A 20613-nucleotide genomic window follows, 5' to 3' on the forward strand; every position below is an offset into this window, starting at 1 on the left:
TTAGCCAAAAGTTATTATGTATATGCCTTTAATAAATTCATAACATTCAAACTTTCAAAATTAAAAGTTGGTACTAAACTAAAAAATCTATAGAAATTTAAAAATGTTAAAAAGTAAGGAGATCATATGTTTCTATACATATCAAATTTGAAATGCATTTGGTGGCATTTATAGTTTAAGCCAGTTTGTTTTAACATGTTTCCTTTTTTCGTGGCTGCTTATCAAAAAATCAGTTATTTTCGATTGCAATTGTGTAAGAACGAGGTTTTTAGCGTGTTAAAAGGGGGTTGGGAGCAAATTTGTACCGTGTAAGACCGAGTTCGTGCTAAAAGAGTCCGTGCTAAGCGAGGGTCAAGTGTATTTAGAAGCACTGATGGAAAATGACGGAAATAAATTAATATTTAGAAACTAATCAAAATCCGTTAAGATATCAAAGTGGGTATGGATATGCAATATTTGAAGATATGATATTTCTTCTTTAATTTTTTGGATACCCTTGAAGTATGTATGTGTGTAAGTATGTAACGAAGAGCTGGATAGCGGATGATCACCAATTGCGGGAGTTCTGATGACTTATGTATACACCCAGAATAATTGAGAACGGAAAAAACCGAGTATTGTATTAGTAGTATATTAGTATTGTTTCTTCTCACATTTTTCTTCTCGGTTTCATGACGAAAGCGATGTCGATTTTAGTATTCCGAACTAGAATCAATCTCGGTTCTGTGGTTGTTGACGAGGGACGTGAGGCGAAGACGTAGAAAAAATGAGAGTGAGAGGAGAGAGACCAAACTCCTCTCTTGAAATTATTGCAAAGTTATCGAAATAAGCGGCGCCTATATCCCTGCAAATTCACTTTTTTGTATATGGCGGAACTGTGCTATTTAATGAGTAAAAATGACCAAAAATTGGAGGACTTGCTCCAGGAAATCAATTAAATAAAAGCCCTTCTATATTAATAGCGTAAGTAAAATGATTTTTTTACAATTTGTGTTAGTCCTTTAGTATATCTATGATTTTTATTCGAACACGTTTTTCTTAACAAAACGAAATCAGTAATGTGTTGTAATGACTGTTTTGCATACATTCATATATACACAAACATAAACGTAACGTAATGAAAACTAATAATTATTAGCTTATAAGCTAAGGTGTGAGATAATTAAGAAAATAGGATGCTATTAACAAACACAAATTTCTATGAACATATGTATGTATGTTAGCATACGTATGCACGCAGCGCAGTTTTTTATTCGACTTGTAACTACGCAGTTTGCATACACAACATAACCTTAAATGTACACATACATATGTAATATATATATATGTGCATATGTAATAGATTGTGATTGTTATTCGCAGCCATCTTAAGCACGACATAAATGTAAAGGGTATATGTTTGTATAGAATTAATAAAAATCATTTCTTGTTCTAGGTGTTTCTTACGAGCAGTTACCTGCAGTATTTAATATTGATGAAATTAAAGACGTCATCCCACCGAATGGGCTACGTGTGCTTTTTAGGGTTGACGGAGTGGAATGATGTTTAAATAAGAATAATTGTATGTTATTTAAAATTAAGCAATTTTTAGTTTATCCGACTTTGTAATGCCGTCTCCATGTACGAGAGCAGTCCGATAAGTACTTAGCCTCACCGCCCGATGGCGTCACTATCACAAGAGAAATTTACTATCGTGTAGTACATTCTCGTAGACGGCTACTGTTTTCACTGCGTGTGGAATCGGACGTGTCCGCGGAGTTTAGAAAAATGGAGAAAGAGCAATATCGGTCTGTGACTCGATACTTGTTTTTGAAAGGGTAATCGCGCTGCAAAGTCAAAGTGCTCTTGGATGATGTGTATGGTGAGTCTTCTCCTTCGATGGCGACCGTCAAAAATTGGTTTAACGAGTTTCAACGTGGTCGCACGTCGGTTTTTGATGAGCCACGCCCGGGTGCCCCAAAAACAGCTACCGCGGAGGATAACGTGACCAAAATCAACGATCTCGTATTGGCAGACCGCCGGTTGAAGATACGCGAGATAGATGAGACAGTAGGCATGTCAAAAGACCGCGTGAGTCATATCCTGCATGAAATTTTGGGCATGAGAAAGCTGTCGGCGCGATGGGTGCCGCGTTTGCTCACTCCGGACAACACACGCAACCGTGAGACCACTCAGAGCAGTGTTTGACGCTGTTAATGCGAAATCCGAAGGAGTTTCTGCGTCGTTTCGTGATCGTCGACGAAACATGGATCCACTGGTACACACCAGAGACCAAGGAACGGTCGAAACAGTGGACTTCACCCGGCAAACCTGGTCCGAAAAAGGGGAAGACTGTCCCATTTGCCGGAAAGGTGATGGCCACCGTTTTTTGGGATTCACAAGGTGTGATCTACATCGACTACCTGGAGAAGAGCAAAACGGTCACTGGGCTGTAATATGCTGAATTATTGGGCCTATTACAGAAAATACGGCCCCATTTGGGGAAGAAAAAAGTGCTCTTCCATCATGACAACGCACCGACTCACACTTCCGCCCTCGCCAAGGCCAAATTGGTCGAATTGGGCTACGAACTGCTACCCCAAAATTTCGCCCCGTGTGTCTTCTTATTGTTTCCAAACTTGAAAAATTCACTCGCTGGACAGAAATTTGCCTCGAACGAGGAGGTCGTCGCCGCTACAGTGGCCTATTTTGCAGACCTCGAGAAAACGTATTTTTCAGACGGGTTAGAGAAGTTGGAGCATCGCTGGGTCAAGTGTATCGAGATTATGTTGAGAAATAAATCGCCACTTTTCCAAAATTTTCGTTTTTCTTTTGGAGGCTAAGTACTTATCGGACCACCCTCGTACATATATAAATTTAAGAAGCATAGATAAAGACAAGTCCAGGCAAAGGCTGTAGCCGATCTACGAAGATGTGGGCGACCTTGCCAGTCATACATATAAATATTACAGTGAGACAAGATATTAGGAAGGTAACTCAAATAAAAGAATAAAAGAGAACCAGGAGTCGAGCGTTGTGGAACACCACGTTTAAGGAACCCAAAGGAATGTAGGATGTTAGACAAAATAACCGATTTATCATCAGTTTTATATATCAGTTTTATTTCGAGCAAAACTAGGGAAGTGATGTTGAAAGAATCTATTTCTTTTTCGCTATTTTTAAAAGTGCGGACTGCAGCTCCTAAGTTTTTAAAACAAATAAAACGTTTTTTTATTGTGCCGCCATCACGATTTTAACCAATTTAAACAGGTATGGTAGAAATATGGAAATACGGATGTCGTGATCGCTGTATTTACAAGAAAGAACGCTTTAGTCGAGTGCCTCAACTATCAGATACCCGTTACTCAGCTAAATGGAGCAAAAGGGAGTGGATTGCCAGCTTAAGGAGCGGGATGAGAAGGCGGGAAAGTCAGTACCTTCGAAAGAAGGAGAAACCGATGTGGAGCAGCATCAAAACCGTAGACGGCTTTAAACGAAGAAACCCAGTACGGACCACCTCAAGACTGACAAAGAACCACCGGGAGAGACCCAGAAACGCACTCCGCGCCGCAGACGAAAAACTAAGTCTGAGGGCGATCAGTCTGAAGTTGAGGGAGGTGCTAAGAGTGAGGATCGTAAGTTCGAAGAAGCTGACACAGGTGAGCGTCGTGCAAGTAACAATAACCGTGAACCACGTGATTTCTGTCACGTGATTAAGTTGTCACGTGACATTCGCGTCAAGGACTTAAAAACGGAGCTTCGCAAATGCGATTGCAACCCGATGTCGGTTACTTGGAAGGGTCACTTTGGAAAGTGTTTCCTACACTCCGAAACAACGGTACCATCAGAACCCAGGATGATGTGGACAAGGTGCTTAAGTAGCTCAATGATCGCTCGCTAACCGTTACCACCGGTGGCGAGACTACTCCAGTTGCCGTAGCAGGGGTTGAGGGCGATGCCGCCGTGATAACTGAACCAGCTGAGTCTGAGGCGCCAGTGCAGACCAAGCTAATTAAATTTGGCGCCAAAGACTGAGGCTAGAGATAATTATTTGTTGAAAAAATATTACAAGTAATTGAGATTAATAGGGGCTTGTGATGAGCATCACACGCGACTAGAGGATTATCGCTGCAACATAAATTAAGGCTTAAATCAGGATGTACAAAAATTAGATGTAGAAGCTTATTTAAGTTATTAAATACATGGTTAATCTGGAGCTCATCGATGACTAAGATTTCGTGGGGAAGATGCAAATTACTGGGAACCATTGCTGAAGACTCAACATCAAGAGCCCACACAAGCCAAGATAGGTTGAAGTCGCCCAAAACACATATATATTGGCCATCTTCCAGCTCCTGGTATAGGTGGGCAATGTTGTCCACATGCGCTTTATATAAATCAAAACTGCTGCTTGGAGGTATGTATGATACTGTCAGGAAAATTGTTTCCGTAGGACCAGCGAGAGATACACAGAGTTGGTCGAGCAGAGAATCCTCGTTCTGGAGACGAATAGCAATGCAACGCAGCTCACGCCGCACAGCAATTAAAACTCCGCCACCTCTGGAGCATCGTGTTTTAACGGAATTTCGATCCTTACGGAACATATGATAAAGATTTGTATCAAAGAATTCATTACCGATGAAATCCATATTGAGCCAGGTTTCAACAAAAATGATGACGTCATGATCACCATGAGACGTTGCCTGGAAAAGGGATTGAGCTTTCGTACGCATACCATCGATATTTTGAAAATAAATATTGAAATTTGTATTGTTAGCGCATATCCGGTCATCCATGGTCATGCTATCAATAACTGGTCCAGCATCATGGCCCGAATCCGAAAGAGGCCTCGCTGGGATTTTATCATAATTTATAAAATTATTTGTAAGAACCTTCAGTAAAGTAGTGGTACGGATACGAATAGGCTGGTGATCGGTGCTCCAAATATTAGGTGGGCAGTCAATATTAGCATTAAAAATATAACTGCACGCAGGTGAATCCACTCTTGGTAATAAAGAGCGAGAAGGTACTACAGCAGCCGCAGTCCATTGTTGTTGTTGATGACGAAAGCATCTCCAGAGAGCACCTTCAGAGAGAGCACTCTGAGAGGCTCGCCATCCAGCCAAATGTGTCGATAAAAGTTGTTGTAGAAAGTCGAACGTCAGAAAGGTAGAGACGGAGAGCGCATAACTATTAGGCGATGAAGAGTAAGAATCCAGCCGACTATCTAGGTACTTCGGGAGAGAGGCGCAAGATGATGAGAGCGCAACTCCGAGGAGCCCGCCGATATAAGAGCCAGGCGGACGGCGAAAGTCGCGCACAGCGGACAACAAAAGCTCCAGCTGATGTTGTTGATAGTGCAACGGGAGAGAGGTGCAAGATGATGAGAGCGCAACTCCGAGGAGCGCGCCGATATTAGAACCAGGCGGACAGCGAATGTCGCGCAAAGGAAACAACAAAAGCTCCGGCTGATGTAGTTGATTAAGCATCAGGCGAGCAACGCAAAATGATGTGAGCGCAACTCCGAGGAGCGCGCCGAAATCCGAGCCAGGCGGACGGCGAATGTCGCACAAAGTGGACAACAAAAGCTCCGGCTGATGTTGTCGATGGTGCGTTAGGAGAGAGTCAGAAGATGATCAGAGCGCAGTGAGAAAGGCAAGCAGCTGCCGATGTTGTTGCGAAAACGACTCCGACAAATGAGGAAAGGCTTGCAGATGATGTCCCGCAAAAGTATCGACGCCAGTGGCGTCGAACAGTAGGGGTTTTTTGATGGCTGAATTGATGGTGAAGTTTGTCCAGGCTCCGGCAAATTAGATAAGATTCCATCCCCTACCACAATGGCCCGTTCCCTATGAATAAATCTTTTGACCTCAACTGAGTTCGGCCATAAATCGTTTTTGAAGACTTTATCGTAAAGCTGATCGGGGATACTAAGCTTGAAATTTACAAACTTTAAAGTTGTAACGTCAACATCTTTTTTTACAAGTTTTTACAAATGAGAGAACTAGCATCCACCTTAAGCTTGGTGGACACGTATTTTAAAACAGTGTTCGGATCTGTATCAGTTGCAAACTTTCCGACATGCAAAAATTTCTTGGTCGGCAAAACATGAACATCTTCGGCATTAGGAGCCACTCCAACAACATGTTTATTGGGCTTGTTGTTGTTCCTTCTCCTCTTATTTCGAACTTGTATGAAATTTCCTATCTCAATATCCAGAGCATGATTAGAAGCAGCAGCAGCAGCAGCAGCCGCATATGACTGGGGAGCTGCAGCTACGTTGATAGGTCTCGGTAGACGAGGGATTTACATTCCGATTCAATGCATCATCTTTAGGGGGGAACGCCTCCGAGAATTTATTATGAAGGCCCTGGTATAAGCGCTCCAGGGCTTTCAATTTATCATCGAATTCATCGATTTTAGAATGCGAATCATTCGCAACCACACAGCTGTCACATTGCCACAGTATATTTGGATTTAATAAGAGTTTGAGCACATAGTCCGGTAGGGCTACGCAAGTTTGTTACGCGAATATGCCATGCCCACTCTAACGCCCACAACGCTTAAATGTGTATACCGCCGGTAGGTGGCGCATTTTAATCTCGCTTTGCTACTTGCATATCTCTATTTAGCTGAGTAACGGGTATCTGATAGTCGAGGTACTCGACTATAGCGTTATTCCTTGTTTAATTTTACATTGTTATACTTTATGGGTATTATGGGTATTATACCTATACCCCATTTCCATACGATTCATTTACTAGTGTCGCCCCTCACTAGTTTTTATATCTATATTCGTGAAAATTAGTGCGAATATTTGTAGGTTCGATAGCCTTTTAACGATTTTAATTTATATCGATCTCCTGGTAATAGCTCAAAAACTGAAAATGGGCCCTTAATCTTAGGGTCTAGTTTTGTCTGATATCGCTCCTCATCAGCTTGGGTTTCCATGTAATCTATTAACTTGGATTTCAAGTTATTTGAATGGTAGGACTCAGAGGGTTATATTCAAGAACGCTGCCTCAAAACTGATCTATGTGACATCCGGAGTGCCTCAGGGTAGTCATTTGGTCCCTTTGCTGTTTACTTTGTTTATTAACGATCTTACCTCTATCATAACACACTCTCGTGTGCTAATGTATGCTGATGATGTTAAGCTTTGTTTATCACATAATGATATAGCGTCGGGTTTCAACTTACAGTCAGATATTGATTGTTTTCAGGGATGGTGTGAGTATAACCTTTTAAATTTGAACTGCCTTAAATGCAACGTTATGACTTTTCATAGGGGTACTCCTACTTTTGTTAGTTACTCTCTTCAAAATACGCCACTCGACCGTATAATTTCAGTTAATGACTTAGGCGTTCTTCTGGACCCAAAACTTAAATTTGACTGCCACATAATGTTCACTGTCAGCAAGGCCATGAGTGTTCTTGGGTTTATAAAGCGTTGGTCAAAAGAATTTGATGACCCTTATACAACCAAATTATTATTTACCTCCCTTGTCCGTCCTATTTTGGAATATTGTTCTTCGGTTTGGAGTCCACAATATCAAGTGCATATTGACCGTATTGAGTCGGTACAAAAAAAATTTCTTCTTTTTGCCCTTCGTAGTTTGAACTGGGATCAAAACATAAGGCTACCTTCCTATCAGAGTAGATTACTATTGCTTAATTTACCTACCCTTGCAAATCGTAGAACAATGCTTGGTACTATTTTTATGCAAAATCTTATAAGAGGTGATATTGATTCTGTAGAACTTGTAAACCGCCTAACTTTCAATGTTCCTGTTAGACTAACACGAAATTATCATCCCCTAAATTTGCCACGATGTACATCTAATTTTTGTCTGCACGAGCCCTTTCGCGTTCTATGTAATAATTATAACAACCTTTATCATTTAATTTGCACTTCAACTTCTATCCCGGTATTAAAAACTAATATTTTAACTCATTTGCTTCATTCTTAGATGCTTCTTTTATTTTCATTTGTGTCCCGTCTCTATTTGTTTTTTGTATCTTCCTCGCGAACTCGTATTTTTTGCCCAAATTGATAAAAGGGCCCCGCGCGTAGCAAGCACGTGCTTGGTGTCGTTGGGCCACTTGTTTGTACTGCTCGTAGTGCATCAACGTCCATCATATAATTACCAATAGTGGTTTTATTCCGATCGAATATTAATTTGTCATATTTGTTTTTTTTTTCATGTTATGCTTAGCAATTTTTCTAATTAGATTTACATCAACAACATTCTCGTTTTCAGCAACGGGTACAAGATTGGGTATTGGACGGGTACTGTATTGGGCTAATTTGGCCAGTTGAATTTCGTACAAAGCGTCCTGCCAAGATCACTTGCCTGCATCAACCGCAGTTAGCATAGATTTCAGAGTACTCATCACTCGATCTATCTTCTCTGCTGACCAAAAGTCGCGAAACGCAACAGTACGTCCCTGATCAGCTATCAAACGGGAAGGAACCCCAAGAATCGATACTAAAGACCTTACTGACTTGATGCAGCTTTCAGAGTCCAGTCTAGTGGTGTCAAACAAATGGACGAACTGAAAAAAAAGGATCTATTTGAACAATTATATATTCCCTTTGAACTGTATGGAACGGGACGTTCACCTTTGGAGTGGGATGCAATTCAGCTTGTACCTTGCCAGTCGGATACATAGATATCCTACAGGTAATGCAACTGTCAACGAACTTTCGGGCATACTTTGACATTTTGTCAAACCAATAAAACTCATACATTTTTGCAAGGGTTTTTTTTACAACCAGACCACCAAAAGGGCTTTGGAATGTACCGGCCGATTCATTTCTAAGGCAGATTTCAGAAACAATTTCATATATGTAAATATTGCTTTCGAAGAAGTGGAGCAGAGGTCAAGAAACTATCATCAACACCGATAAAAACGCCTGGGTTAAAATATATCTGAAATGAAAGGAAAGCAGTTTTTAATAAATTTGTAAGATATGTTATAACTCATTGCTTATGTCTAACTGAAGAATATACTTTTGGGTCACGCCGCGGGACAAGGGGTTAGTAAGCACTTTTCACTGCCGGAACTACCGGAATTTACCTGCTATATGAGATTGTGTAGAATTACTAGCCCTATTCACGAAGGTAAGAAGTAGAACCTCCAGATCTTCTTGCTGCCGCTGAACGCTCCCTCTTACAACAAAAATGGCGTTGCCATGGGTACATAATTCTTGAAGTCTTGAAGCTGATTGGAAGTCGGGCTTATTTTTCTTGTTAATTCTCTAGCAGAATATTCTTCAGCTAGCTGCAAGGAACCATTATTTTTAGCGGTTGATCCGCGTTTGGATGAGTTAGTTTCGATAGTTCTAGATGGGCTACTATTACCTTCCGGATCTATTACTTCAAGGTCCACAAATGATGAGTTCGTTAAATGAAACATTTAATTGTAATGGGTTTTCTTAATTAATTCCCTGGGGGAGCATGGGTCCAGCCGCATGTGAGATGGAAGTTTGTTCCAGTAGAACAAGGCTCTACACACGCTCAATACGAGTGATGTGTGTAGTACCAGTCGGAAACAAACAAAGCATATTCTAATCCGGACCTAATGAACGAAGAAAATAGGCTTAGTTTCGTGTACGGATCTTTAAATTGCGTGGAATTTCGTTTTACAAAACCATACATAGCGTATGCCTTTGGAATTATGTAATTTATGTGATCAATGAAAGTAAATTTGGTATCAAACATAACTCCTATGTCCAGTGATTCATTTCTTAAGGAATTAACATGGGAACTAATGGAATACGAGCTAAGGACATTAATTAATCGTTTGCTGTACCTAACGTAGAAACATTTTGACACGTTCAAAAGGCAACTTGTTACGAGAACACCAATTTTCCACCTTTTCAAGGTCGTTTTGAAGAAGGTCCCTATCGGAGATTGAATTCACAGACCTAAATATTTTAAGATCGTCCGCAAACAACAGGAATTCAGAATTTGTTATGCAATAGCTTAAATCATTAATGAAGATGATGAATAGAAACGGACCCAATGCACTTCCCTGAGGAAAGCCAGAAGTAGCCACATACGGGTTTGAGAAAACACCATTGCACTCTACTCTATAAATCCGCTCATCTAAATAAAATTTAAACCAATTTAATATTGATGAATGAAATCCCAATTTCTGCAATTTTGCCAATAGAACATTATGGGAGACTTTATCAAATGCTTTGGCGAAGTCGGTGTAGACTACATCAACTTGATGATGACTGATGAACGTGTGGATGCAAAAAAGATTAAACGTAGCTAAGTTAGTGGTAGTTGACCTTCCAGGCATAAAACCATGTTGGTTAGGACTGATGATCCGACCAGCAAGAAAAGTTAGCTGCTTAGCTACGATTCTTACTTACATTTATGCAGTTTTTCAAAATAAATGGAGAAAGGCCATCGCAGTCTAATTTTCCTGAGTCGCTAAAACTCCCAGCCGCCATATGACAGTCCAAATCAGTGACATCTAAGCACCCAATATTTAGCATCGTGGCAATGGCACTGAGTGAATCATCGTCATTCCACAGCGAGCTCGGTTCAAAGTTAGATGCAAAGTACTTAGCAAATAGATTAGCGACCCCAATATCTGAAGAAGCTGAAAGACTTTCATATGACATATGGGAAGGAAAGTATGAGGTTGTTCGTTTAGAATTGACAAAGTGTCAGAATGCTTTAGGTTTGGTAGTTAGTTTACACTCTATATCAGCAATATACTCGTATTGGCTGTATAAGAATTTATTCAGGAACTCAAACTCATGCTTATGTTGTTTGTACCGATCAAAGTCAGCAGCATCACCGCTTTCTATGTAGCGCTTATAGAATTTATTTCGGAGATTTTTGTATTTTTTTAGTCCTTTTGTGTACCATGGTAGTCTATAAGAATTTTGAACTCTAGTTTTAGCGTATCTGCCTATAATAGTAGAGAGAAAAGATATACAAACTTCATAGGCTGTATTCACCTCCGCATGCGAGAGGACTTCCGCCCATCTGATATTAGAAATATCACTACGGATAGAATCTAAACTGCTAGAATTAATATAGGTAAGAGGCAAGCGAGAATTATTTGGTGAGAAAATATAACAAGTAATTAGGATTAATAGGGGCTTGTGATGAGCATCACACGCAGCTAGAGGATTATCGCTGCAACATAAAGTAAGGCATAAATCAGGGTGTACAAAAATTAGATGTAGAAGCTTATTTAAGTTATTAAATACATGGTTAATCTGGACTAATCCCATACTAAGAAGCTCATCGATGACTAAGATTTCGTAGGAAAGATGCAAATTACTGGGAACCATTGCAGAAGACTCAACATCAAGAACCCACACGAGCCAAGATAGGTTGAAGTCGCACCAAACACATATATACTGGCCATCTTCCAGCTCCTTGTATAGGGAGGCAATGTTGTCCACATGCGCTTTATATAAATGAAAACTTATGCTTGAGGGTATGTATGATACTGTCAGGAAAATTGTATCCGTAGGTCCAGAGAGAGATGCATAGAATTGATCGAGCAGAGAATCCTCGTTCTGGAGACGAATAGCAGTGCAACGCAGCTCACGCCGCACAGCAATTATAACGCCGGCACCTCAGGAGCATCGTGCTTTAACGGAATCTCGATCTTACGAAACGCACGGTAAATATTCGTATCGACGAATTCATTATCAAAGAAATCCATGTTGAGCCAGGTTTCAGAGGCCTCGCAGGGATTCTACACTCCTGCCCATATTTATACGACACCTCGACAATTTTAGTTTCGACCCTCGTAGAAGAATGGGAAAGCAAAGGAAAGCCAAAATGAGTATGCAGAACGAAAGCTGTATTAATTCTGCTTTAATTCTGATCTTCTTATCCTGGTTGCATCTTGCGTTTTCAAGTAGCGGTTACAAAAGCTCAAAAACTCCCTTTTTGCTATGCCTGCAATTGTAACAAAATTATACGACACTTTTCAATTTTGTTTGATTTAAGTAATGTTTTAATGTTTAAACTGTTATTTAATAACTAATTTGGCCACCATGAGCATTTCCTACCTCAAAAAGCCTTTTAGGCATTGAATTTATCAAATTTTTAAATAAATTTATATCTAAAAGAGCCCATTGAGCCAAAATTTCTTCCTTAAGACTTTCAACGCTCTCAAACTGGGTGTTATTGGCGTACACTCGCCTGGCTAAGAGTCCCCATATGTTTTCAATGGGGTTTAGATCCGGAGAGCACGCTGGCCATTCCAAAACATTTACATTTTGAACATTTAGGAAGCCCAGCGACTCTCTGCTCCTGTGAATTGATGCGTTATCCTGCATGAAAACAAGGTTTCTGTCCATATTTGTTTCCAAATATGGCAGAAGACTCTCTTCCAATACTCTCTTATAATCTCCACTATTCATCCTGCAGCTTGTGAAGCAGAGATCAAGCGTTCCCGACGCATTAAAGGCTCCCCAAACCATTGCGGATCCGCCTCCAAAATTTCGTTTGGAAAAAATAAGTGGATCCTTTCTCAAATCTCTCCAATAGTGCCGAAAACCATCTGGGCCGTCAAGATTAAATTTTTTCTCATCAGAAAAAGTTATCTAAATGAGAAATTATGAACAAATCTGTGTAAACAAAATCGAGCTAAAATTGCATACCGAGGCCCAGTTTCTCTGAAGGTTATTTTCAGCAAATTGAAGTCGCGCTGTTTTGTGGCGCAGCTTTAAGGACGGGACCTTTTTCAATATTCCTCTAACAATTACTTCGGATGTCTTCAGCGCCCGCCAAACAGTCATCCTGGACACAGGCTTAGTGCAACCTGCGGCAATGGTGGAGCACGAAGCAAAAGAATTGCTCGCTTGCAAAATTATGCGACGTTTATCGCGGTCATCCAGTTTTGGTTTTCTCCCAGAACTGCGCTTCACACCATATTCTTCCGGATTTCTTAGAAAATTGGTTATAACACAACGCGTTCGCCCAAATTTCGCTCACAATAAAGCCTGCATCGTTGTAGGCTTTAATTCTACCTTTCTCGCCCTCAGACAATAAACGTCCAGCCGGCATTTTATTCAAAATTAATTTAATTGATCTCAGAAATACTATAAAAAGTAATTTAAACCACACTTGTCGCTCTAATCAAACAAAATTGAAAAGTGTCGTATAATTTTGTTTTGCATAGCAAAAATGGAGTTTTTGAGCTTTTGTTACCGCTACTTGACAACGCAAGATGCAACCAGAGATAAGAAGATCAGAATTAAAGCAGAATTAATACAGCTTTCGTTCTGCATACTCATTTTGGCTTTCTTTTGCTTTCCCATTCTCCTAAGAGGGTCGAAACTAAAATTGTCGAGGTGTCGTATAAATATGGGCAGGAGTGTATCATAATTATTAAAATTATTTGTAAAAACCTTTAGTAAAGTAGTAGTACGGACACGAATAGGCTGGCGAGAGCATCTCTAGAGAGCACCTTCAGAGATAACAGTCTGAGAGGCTCGCCATCCAGCCAAATGTGTCGAGAAAAGTTGTTGTAGAAAGTCGAATGTCAATTTAAGTAATTGTTTCTACCCTGTCCGTTTTTAAGTACGTTATTATTGAAAGTAAATATTTTTGTTTTATGTTTACTACGTTAACAAATAAGATTAATTTTAAAAACTATATGTGTTTGAAGTGCAGACCGTACATTATAAAATTGAGTTCGTATTTACATAAACTATATACGAATTTATATACTTTAAATAGTATACCACTTTATATTTATATTCCTAAAGTGTAAATTTCCACTAAAACTTAAATAACAAAGTAAATGTACATAAGTAAGAATATATATGGACAGAAATGAAATAAAAGCGCTGAGATCATTTTTGGCGCTTTTTTTGTTCTATGCAACACATATGCATATGTATGTCCTGTCGCATTTGCTTTATTCAATGTCTCCAGCACGACGCGTGCAATTTAAAAGTTGCTGCGAAGAAGTTGGACGTTTTGGGCATTTATGAAAGTGAAGTTGTATTTGGCCACACAAATATGTGCACGCATACGTATATACGTACATATGAATTTGCTTCTTCAACACAGCACAACGCGTGCCAAAGTAGCAATCAAAGAAGTTGGACGTGCCGGACCTTTATTAAAATGAAAATTGCCTGAACAAATACAATGTTTATTAAAAGGTGTGACCGATTATTAAACCGATTATATTCTTCCATTCACATGTAATAAACTGGTATTAAAGAAAAAGAGTGTGCAAACCACCAGAAGCTTTTATACCGTCAAAATAAAACATGAAAACTAATTTCCATTGCCACTAAATAATCAAACAACTTGTTAAAAGTTAAGCGTTTAAATGCATATTTATCGATCTGGAAACTCCGATATTTATATAGAGTTACCAGAGTTTAATTGTCACCATTTCACGCTTTGAGGTTGAATTTATTTATGCACACACGAATCACCCAATTTCATAAAATGAGTGCGTGAAATAGCCATCGGATAAACACAGTAATAAATATGTATAAATCGTGTTATTCAATATAAGAAACATAAAGCAGTCGTGAAATTGTTCCCCCGTATTGCGATTTTGACCCAGCGATGCTCAAACTTCTTTAGCCTCTGTGGCGACGACGACCTCCTCGAGCAAGTGACTTTTTCAAGTTTGGAAACAAAGAAAAGTCACACGGGGCCAAATCTAGAGAATATGGTGGATAAAGTAGCAGTTCGTAGCCCAATTCGACCAATTTGGCGAGGGCGAATTGTCCCAATAATTCGGCATAGTACAGCCCTGTGACCATTTTGGCCTTCTCCAGGTAGTCGTAGATCACACCTTGTGAATCCCAAAAAACGGTGGCCATAATCTTTCCGGCCTTCGCCTTCTTCTGAGCAGGTTCGCCGGGTGAAGTCCACTGTTTCAACTGTTCCTTGGTCTCTGGTGTGTACCAGTGGATCCATGTTTCGTCAACGGTCACGAAACGACGCAGAAACTCCTTCGTATTGCGCTTAAACAGCGTCAAACACTGCTCTGAAGTGGTCTCACGGTTGCGTTTGTTCTGCGGAGTGAGCAAACGCGGCACCCATCGCGCCGACAGCTTTCTCATGCCCAAAATTTCATGCAGGATATGACTCACGCGGTCTTTTGACATGCCTACTGTCTCATCTATCTCGCGTATCTTCAACCGGCGGTCTGCCAATACGAGATCGTTGATTTTGGTCACGTTATCCTCCGTGGTAGCCGTTTTCGGGGCACTTGGGCGTGGATCACCAAAAACAGACGTGCGACCACGTTGAAACTCGATAAATTAATTTTTGACGGTGGCCATCGAAGAAGAAGAGTCAAGAATCGAATCACAGACCGAGATTGCTCTTTCTCCATTTTTCTAAAATCCGCGGACACGTCCGATTCCACACGCAGGAAAAACAAAACTACGAGTCCGATTCGGCTGAAATTTCGACAGTAGTAGTCTACGAGAATGAGCGCTCAATGAGCGCACAATTTGTATGGAATTGAGTGATGAACATTTTGCAGTGATTCAGCGCTTATTGAGCTCTCAATCACTGCAAAAAGCTCATCACTGAGCGCTCAATGAGCGCACAATTTGTATGGAACTAAGTGCTTAAATTAACATAGGCATGTCCTAGGGTTCATCAGTGCTCATAAAATAGCACGCATTGAGCGCTTTTTGAGCACCCTTTTGAGCGCTTTTTTGAGCAGCAGAAAAAGCACACGTTCAGCACATGTTGAGCGCTCGATTAAGCAGCGGAAAAAGCACACATTCAGCACACGTTGAGCGCTCATTCAAGCAGCGAAAAAGCGCACATTCAGCACACATTGAGCGCTCATTCAAGCAGCGAAAAAGCGCACATTCAGCACACGTTGAGCGCTTAGCAGCAAATAAAATTTCAGTTGTAATTTTTATTTTTATTTGTTTATTTTAAAATTTGAGCTCGGGGGTTTCCGGTGTTATCGGAGTCGCTGGCACCTCCTTCTCAGCATCTGGTGCCGGCGTTGCCTTTTTTTTGGTACAACTCAAGTTTTTAACGCACCGCATTGCCTTCTGCAGCGCCTTTTCGGGAGGCTCCGAGGGATCCACCAGGGCGATTGCATCTAGTATTAGAAAAAAATTAGTTTTAAAAATAAAACAAGACGAGAATAAAAACGAGTGACCAAAAGTAATCGTTATTTGTAAGATTTATTTATAATAAAAGAAATGTTATCTTTGGCATTCAATGTAAAAATCCCAGAAGTCTTTTAAAAATTAAACTTACAAACAATAGTTTTCAGCCTCATCAAAAACTTACTTAATAAGGCACGGGCGAAATTTGGGTTGTCTGAGCCTCTTCTTGTTTTGCCCCCCCTCCAAGTTGTGGGACAGAACAAGTTCCTCGGATAATATGCTTAAGATGGAACGACTTAGCCTTCCATTTTTTTTATAGATTTACCATCAGCCTTGTCTAAAAATATAAGAAAATTAAAAAAATATCGAGAAAAAATTTGCAAACTTTTGTTTTCGGTCACTTGATTTATTTTATTTTGTTGTAAAAAATTATTTATGCATTTTTTTATTATTTATTAAATCATTTATTTATTTTGCAGATGTGGAAAATAAATACCACTTTTCCAGGGACGGAAAATTAGAGATGTTTGAGATTTTTATTTAAATAGCCATGTTTGTTTATTTAAACCAAAATAAAAATTGTGCTCTAGTGTTATTAATCAAACAAAAACACCTCTTAACGAGGTAAAAAGTAGTGGCGAATGCGCTCTTAACAAAAATTTCTGATATCAACAATTGTGGCGAAAAATGATATTACATTCGATAAAATAGGTAAACTATATTAAATTTATAATTTCGGCCGGCAACAGTAAATATTTATTTACATATACGTAAATTTTCTGCTGTAGCGTGCCGAATACATAAATATAATATAGTTTATTTATTTTATCGAATGTAATATCTAGGGTATTCAATTGCGTTGCAAAAGTGTAAGCTTTGTAAGTTTGCCAGACGAGATTTGTGAACGCCCTCTATTTTAAAACATCGTTGCAGGAAATTGACGTACAAAAGAAAATAACTTTTAAATTTTTGTATTGCTCCAGCATATAATCTAGGGCTTTATTAACTTCGCTCTCAGACCATCGCTTAGTTTCGACCTCCCTGGCTTGGTTTCTTGAGGGTTTTTCCTCAATTGAAATTGTTATTAAATGATTTTGTTTAATAGAAGACAACTTTTTTTCTTTTGCATAAATGCAAATTTATTTCTTTCCTTTCACTGTCAATTCCATGGATTTAAACCCGACTTTTCAGTATATTTTTAGTATTTTACATTATTTCTACACAAGTACAACAGATTTGTATACATAGGCTGGGGTGTTGTAGGCCTTGAAAACTATTTTGTATGGAAATTGTTGTCGGAACTGCTTACACTTTTACACTTTTCAAACGTTTGCAACGCAATTGAATACCCTTATCATTTTTCGTCACAATTGTTGATATCAGAAAGTTTTGTTAAGAGCGCTTTCGCCACTACTTTTTACCTTGCTAAGAGGGGTTTTTGTTTGATATCAGAGGTTTTTTTGCACAAGAGTTTAAGTACCCCAATACCATGACTAGGAGTCGTCCCCATATGGCTTGGCTATTGAAAAACCAAACACACACTTTCACGTTCCACTTCGGCTTAACTTTATTCTAATAAGGTATGGGTTGTTTACATTCACATTTTAATAAGAATGAAACATATAATGTGAATATTAAACTTTTTAATAACAAGTTTTATCGCTTCAATTACCTATTTTAATAGCACAAGTTTGGAATCTCAAGGGTTGTATAGTTTCAGATTCGAAGAGAAATCTGTCGTTTCTTACAGTTCCCGCTGAACTAGCGGGTTTTTCCAAAGTGGTAGAACAAATAGATCACGTTTCCTATTTCGATTAGCTTCATGCAAGTAAGGGACCCTAAAACCATAACAGATTTTCCGTTTGAAAAATCTAATAAGAATATTTTTCATCAAATTGGTTTTTTTCTTGCTTATTCCAATAAGTATGAAATATTTCGTATACGGAGCTGAAACGAGTTGCACTTTTAATCGCTTAATATCTTCCAAACGGTAATTTTTAGGGCAAAAATTGTTATATATCAAAAGTTGAGGAATCTCAAGGGCTAAATGATTTAAAAATTAAAGAGAAATCGCTCGACTCAATTTTAAGAAAATAGTCAAAAAGTGGTTGTAAAAAATAACTTTTTGTCATAACTCGAAATCTATTATATTCATACAATTTTACAATACAAAGGGTATTTAGCAAATTAAATTATCTTTTCAGAAATATATAGAACGTTTCTGTAGCATGAGTTGTTTAGCTACTATAAGCATTTTAAATCTGAATTTTTTTTTTGATTTCCCGCTAAACTAGCGGGTTTTTCCAAAAGTCGTAGAACAAACGTTTCTCATTTTAAGCTACTTTATACACCCATAGGGTTTCCAAAACCCTAAAACTAAGATGGGATGCATACAAACCCACAAACAAAGAGACAAACATTTTCATTTTGGGAAGAAGAAGAAAATCTTGTTTCTTGAATTACTTTTGAACGGAACATCGGACTTCAACAAATAAGGTGTCATTCGACGCGTATTCTCAGTAAGAATAAAACTAGCTAAACAGCCGGGGCTTTTATCCCCACCGTATCCAGCAGCTCCAATTTTCTAAATCTTTACTTTTATACTTTCACCGCTTTTTCTCCCAAACAGATCTATATTTCGAAAGTCTTGCTAAGCAATCTTCTTAGTTAGTGCGATACCTTTCGATTGGTGTATCACTCGTTATGATCGGACCATAATTGCAGATTTTCAATTCTGCGGCTCTATATAGTAGTTGTCTTCGCACGCTCTCTTGCGCGATTCGCCACTACGTGTACTGCCGTCCACAGTAATACAAAAAAACATAAGTTATAAAAACAAACATCTTTTATTTTTGGTCCCTAGGAACTTTGCACTCAATAAGATGTTCAAATTTTTTCACAGATTCATTCATTTGCATCACTTGTTGTTTTTCACGTCAAAAATTAATATTTTTCACAGCTATTTTTTTTCCGCCACATGTTTTTTTTGGAATCTTGTATTTTCCATTTATTTAATATACGTTAACTTGTTTTTACCCTCACTGTTTAAATAAATATTGGTCTGCGACAGACTTACCTGGGAATCGTATAGGTATCACTTTTAAACCACTGGTTTATTATACCCGTTACTCGTAGAGTAAAAGGGTATACTAGATTCGTCGGAAAGTATGTAACAGGCGGAAGGAAACGTTATATTCCTGATCAGAATCACTAGCCGAGTCGATCTAGCCATGTCCGTCTGTCCGTCCGTCCGTCTGTTCGTCTGTCCGTCTGTCCGTATGAACGCTGAGATCTCGGAAACTATACAAGCTACAATACTGGGATTAGGCATGCAGATTCCTGAGATTCCTGCGCAGAGTGCCACGCCCACTCTAACGCCCACAAACCGCCCAAAACTGTGGCTCCTACAGTTTAGATGCTAGAATAAAAATTTTAACTGAAATTTATTGGTCTCTTCAGTACCTATCGAATGATCCTAATTGCGGGCAATTCTAACTCCTTCACATAAGTAAACGCAAGTGAAAAAGACGAAAAAAGTCGCATGCCTTCCAGAAAAGAACAAGCAACAACAACAACGGTTCCGCTAATCCGTTGTTGCTCTGTGTTTTTGGCATGTCCCGTTTGGTCTATGCATCTTACACATAAAAGCAGGGTATTTATAGACATATCCGACTATGCAAATCGTTATATAAAAATATATTTTTAAGACTGAGACATGGCCAGAGAGAAAGAGTCCAAAAGTACTTTTTGTGCGTTCTCTTTGCTGACCGCGACTGAGAGCGCGTCTCTTTGCCGCCGTTCCGCTCAGCTCAGCCGGCTTCGCTGGCTGCTCTGCCGACGCAGTAGGCTTCGTGATGATTGTGCGCTTAACTCAATTGTGGAACTGCAGGGATATACATGTCCTAGGGTTCATCAGTGCTCAAAAACTAGAATACATTGAGCGCTCTTTTGAGCACCCTTTTACGCGCTTTTTTGCACACGTTCAGAAATTCCAAAAATTCACATGTTGAGCACATTTTGATCGCTTAGCAGCAAATATAATTTCACTTTTATTTGATTTTTAAATTTTGTATATGGGCACTTCCACCAAAAAGTATACCACGACCGAAAAATTAAAAGTGATCGGTAAAATCTATATATACAACATATATCTACATATATGTAAGATATTATTGGATATTGTTTGTTAATATTATTTCGCGGTGCACAGGTAATGAATTGAACAATTGGCTTTTATTAAACTGCTGGATAAATGCTGCTGCTTTCTGCTGACTTTTCACACACGTTCGGCTGCTTCAATTCTCTCTTGCTTACTCTACTGCTCGGCTGCTACTTGTACTTCTTCTGCCCCTTCTGCTGTTACTCTGCTGTACGACTTCTGCTGCTGTTACTCTGCTGTTCGCCTTCTGCTGCTGTTATCCTGTTAGATCTGCTTGCCTACTCTCTGTTACATTCGGTCATCCTGATCAGCCATCAGTCCCTGATGACCATGCCTCCTCGTTATTTACAGCAAAGCTCCATAGTTTCATGTTGTC

The 20613-nt window shown here is 39.3% G+C and overlaps 1 protein-coding gene across 12 annotated transcripts in view; it reads right to left on the reverse strand.

The window, feature by feature from the left end:
• The window catches only part of LOC139354007 (uncharacterized), a 978888-nt gene that overhangs the window by 456315 nt on the left and 501960 nt on the right, over positions 1–20613 (reverse strand). The window contains exons 5-6 of one of the 12 annotated variants that reach the window (XR_011605078.1): positions 16263–16415; positions 15911–16068 (exon numbers count right to left, since the gene is read on the reverse strand). The exons of 10 other annotated variants lie outside the window; for them this stretch is intronic. Coding sequence is in view for 1 of the 2 variants with exons in the window: in XM_070998217.1 (XP_070854318.1) it covers positions 8823–8912 (90 nt within the window). In the remaining variant the exon portion in view is untranslated. Of the gene's footprint in view, positions 1–8759; positions 8913–15910; positions 16069–16262; positions 16416–20613 lie in introns of those variants that run through there. One more of the 12 variants, XM_070998217.1, reaches the window with a different exon arrangement.

Source organism: Drosophila suzukii (genome assembly GCF_043229965.1).
Source record: "Drosophila suzukii chromosome 2 unlocalized genomic scaffold, CBGP_Dsuzu_IsoJpt1.0 scf_2c, whole genome shotgun sequence".
Classification (NCBI taxonomy): Eukaryota; Metazoa; Arthropoda; class Insecta; order Diptera; family Drosophilidae; genus Drosophila; species Drosophila suzukii.